The sequence below is a fragment of the Benincasa hispida genome, chromosome 11 (genome assembly GCF_009727055.1).
Source record: "Benincasa hispida cultivar B227 chromosome 11, ASM972705v1, whole genome shotgun sequence".
NCBI classification, from domain to species: domain Eukaryota; kingdom Viridiplantae; phylum Streptophyta; class Magnoliopsida; order Cucurbitales; family Cucurbitaceae; genus Benincasa; species Benincasa hispida.
The window spans coordinates 18,275,589-18,278,706 of NC_052359.1; the positions used below are offsets into that span (position 1 = coordinate 18,275,589).

A 3,118-nucleotide genomic window follows, 5' to 3' on the forward strand; every position below is an offset into this window, starting at 1 on the left:
CGAAAAGGCAAGCTTAGCCCTCGCTTCATTGGACCCTTTGAAATATTAGAACGTATTGGCCAAGTAGCTTACCGATTGGCATTACCACCCACACTTTCTACAATACATAATGTCTTTCATGTATGGATGCTTCGAAAATACGTGTTTGACCCATCATACATAGTAAATTATGAACCTCTACAAATAAAGTGAAAACTTAGAATATGAGGAGACTCCGGTTTGCATCATGACGTTGTTTTTATTACCGCATGCGGTTGAAATACAGATCGAGATCGATTGTAGCATTGCGCTGTCATTGTGGTAATCGTCTCTTCATTGTTGATTGACGGGCGCAATGTGACAGAGATACGTTGATCAGTTTCTCGTGAGCCTTGAGCACAAGCGGTGACTTGGTCTCCTGCAAAACAGAGTAAAATTCGGCTTGTCGTTCATCTTTATGGTGTTAGTGAGTGTAATTGCGAACATTTATAATTATTGTAATTCTAGGCTAATTTTCATGCAATCGGTGCATATTCACTAACTTTTGGCCGCAATATCTAGATAAGGTGGCATAAATAACTTGTATTTCTACAAGTTATCAGTTGTAGACTCCTTTCTGAATGCTCCACTTTGCAACCTGCGAGAGGAGGAGTGGAAATAGAAGAAAACATTTTGGAAAAACGTGAGCTAATAAGCCAGTGAGTGGTGTCTTTTAAGATAACAATAGCTTAACAAAACATATTTTTAGGAAGTCAATCACGTAATCATAATTTCATTATAATCTATGCATGATCATATGTAATCTCATTCAAACATTATCCTCCGTTACATGCTATACTTGGCATGTTCACATCATGCATATATTAATAATCACAACAACTTTGTATGGAAACTTTTCTATAACCCATTTTCCCTGCCAATGTGCACATCAACAACTATTTCCCATTAGTCATGCTTAGGTATCTTGACTATATTTCCCGCCGGTCATCACTGACTATCATTTCCTACCAACCGAAGTCGACTATATTTTCCCACCAAGTACCATTTTTAAGCATGCTAACTTATGTATTTCGGGTATAATCTTAGTTTCCATAGAAATTACACAGACAATATCATGGCAAGTAACATAATATTATAAGCATGCATTTTGTACTTACCTATGCATTTATTCATATAACAATGCATAAAACTAAATAACCACTCACCGTAAGCAAGATTTCCTACTAAAATCACTTTGAGAATATCTTCCTGAGATTTCCTCCATATCAATGAAAATTCCTCAATTAATAATTGTTATATCAATAAATAATGCTAAAATAGCCAAAATACCTTTATATAATAAAAGTACCAGCTTACCCCACTCCAAACTTAGCCAAAATCCCAAAATCAGCCCCTTTAGAGGTTATTTTAACTGTGTGGGCCAATGGAGTCTGGCAGGCAGCTGGGGCGTTCCGGCCAAGAGTGCAGGGTGTGTGTGCTGCGTCGCACGGTGGGCTGCTACATTGGGCTGGCGTGTGTGATGCGTTGGTGCAAGGCGCGCTGCTTTACGATGGACGGATGCAGCGTTGCAAGGCGCAAGGTGCGCGCTGTGTGATGGACGTGTTGGCTGGCTGGGCGTATGCACCTGGACTGACTCCAAAATTTCACCAATGAAACTTCAGCTCCTTCGGAACCTAATTAATTTGGCAGCCCCAATACTCAAACTTAACACTCTAAATAAGCTCTCAACACAGAGATTTTGGTGATGATATGAATGCATTGTTCTCGTCCAACCCCTCTATTTATAGCCATCCCAAGCTCACCCCCTTGTGACACATCAACTCACATTTGTCCCTTTTTAAAGCTGCCAACACTTAGCCTATTCCAGCACAGCCTTGAGTTGTTCTCACCTTAATTTGCCAGCCAAAATTTTCATTTTGCATGCAACCTCCTTCATCCACCTCCTGCTTAGGGTGATAAGACCATTTTGCATGTAATCTCCTTTGTCCACCTCCTGCTTAGAGTGATAGGATTGCTTTGTATGAACCTTCTTTCGGCACCTCATTCACTTAATACCTAAAAATGTTTATCTCTATAATTTGTTAGGCTTATGGACGCATTTCATAAATATTGCCATCTCCCCTTGGGGTTCTTTTCCCCATCAATTAGCCTTCCTTTTGTCCATAACGCATAGCAAGACAACTTACTACCATCGCAATCCCACTTAACCATCGCATGAATTAGCCATCACCAATGCATAGGGTGGCCGCTCATCCTCGACACATGGCTCACTAGGTATAACCGCACGACTTGCTTGGTATGGGCGCATGACGCTTGGCATAGGCGTTGGCCATCGACCCATGGACGTGCTGCATAGGCGCTGGCCATCGCTCGCAAGGCTTGCTCGACCGCATGGGCGTGCTCGGTCGCATAGGCATGGCCGTTCGACAGTGTGCTCGCAGCAAAGGCTGGCCGCTCGACGCATGGGCAGAGGCACTCGACGCAAGGCATCGACACATAGGCATAGCCTCTCGGCAGGCTCGGCAGTGTTCGACGCATAGGATGGACGCTTGGGCTCGACGCATGGGCTGGGCCCCTGGCATGCCCACTCGACGCATAGGCAGGATCGCTTGGCATGCCCACTCGACGCATGCCTCTAACGCATGCCTTGTGCATGCCCTTGCGTTAGCTGCGTGCAAACCCTCGGCTATTGCCCAAGCCTTCTTGCTTCCAAAGATTAGTGCAACATGAAGCCAGCCTCCCACGTACTCTTAGGCCTTGCGTTCAATAAGCTTGGCCCTCCACATGCGTTGGCCACCTTTTGATCCTTTTTATTTTCATAATATTAATGCTTTCACCATTTCATCTTGCCCTAATATCTTTATTACTTTTTTTTTTCCTTCTCCAAATAACCTTCCACCTTATATTTAGGGTCTTACATTTAAACAAATTCCTCCTTGTAGTCTCAAACTTTGATCGGCAAGTTATATGCCAAATTTAGTAAGTGTTATTTTTGGTTAAACCAAGTCATATTTCTTGGGCATATAGTTTCAGCTGATGGATTTAGCATTGATTCCGAAAAGATAGAAGCAATAGTCAACTGGGAACGACCCCTGAATGTAACCGAAGTACGCAGTTTTCTGGGTTTAGCGGGTTATTA

General features: G+C 43.0%; 1 protein-coding gene across 1 annotated transcript in view; it reads right to left on the minus strand.

Moving 5' to 3' along the window:
• LOC120090596 overlaps nucleotides 1-2,320 on the minus strand; it is a 23,726-nt gene extending 21,406 nt beyond the window's left edge. Inside the window, exon 1 of the mRNA XM_039048319.1 lies at nucleotides 2,210-2,320. Within this exon, the coding sequence (XP_038904247.1) occupies nucleotides 2,210-2,320 (111 nt within the window). The remainder of the gene's footprint in view (nucleotides 1-2,209) is intronic.
• Between the last annotated feature and the right edge of the window lie 798 nt (nucleotides 2,321-3,118).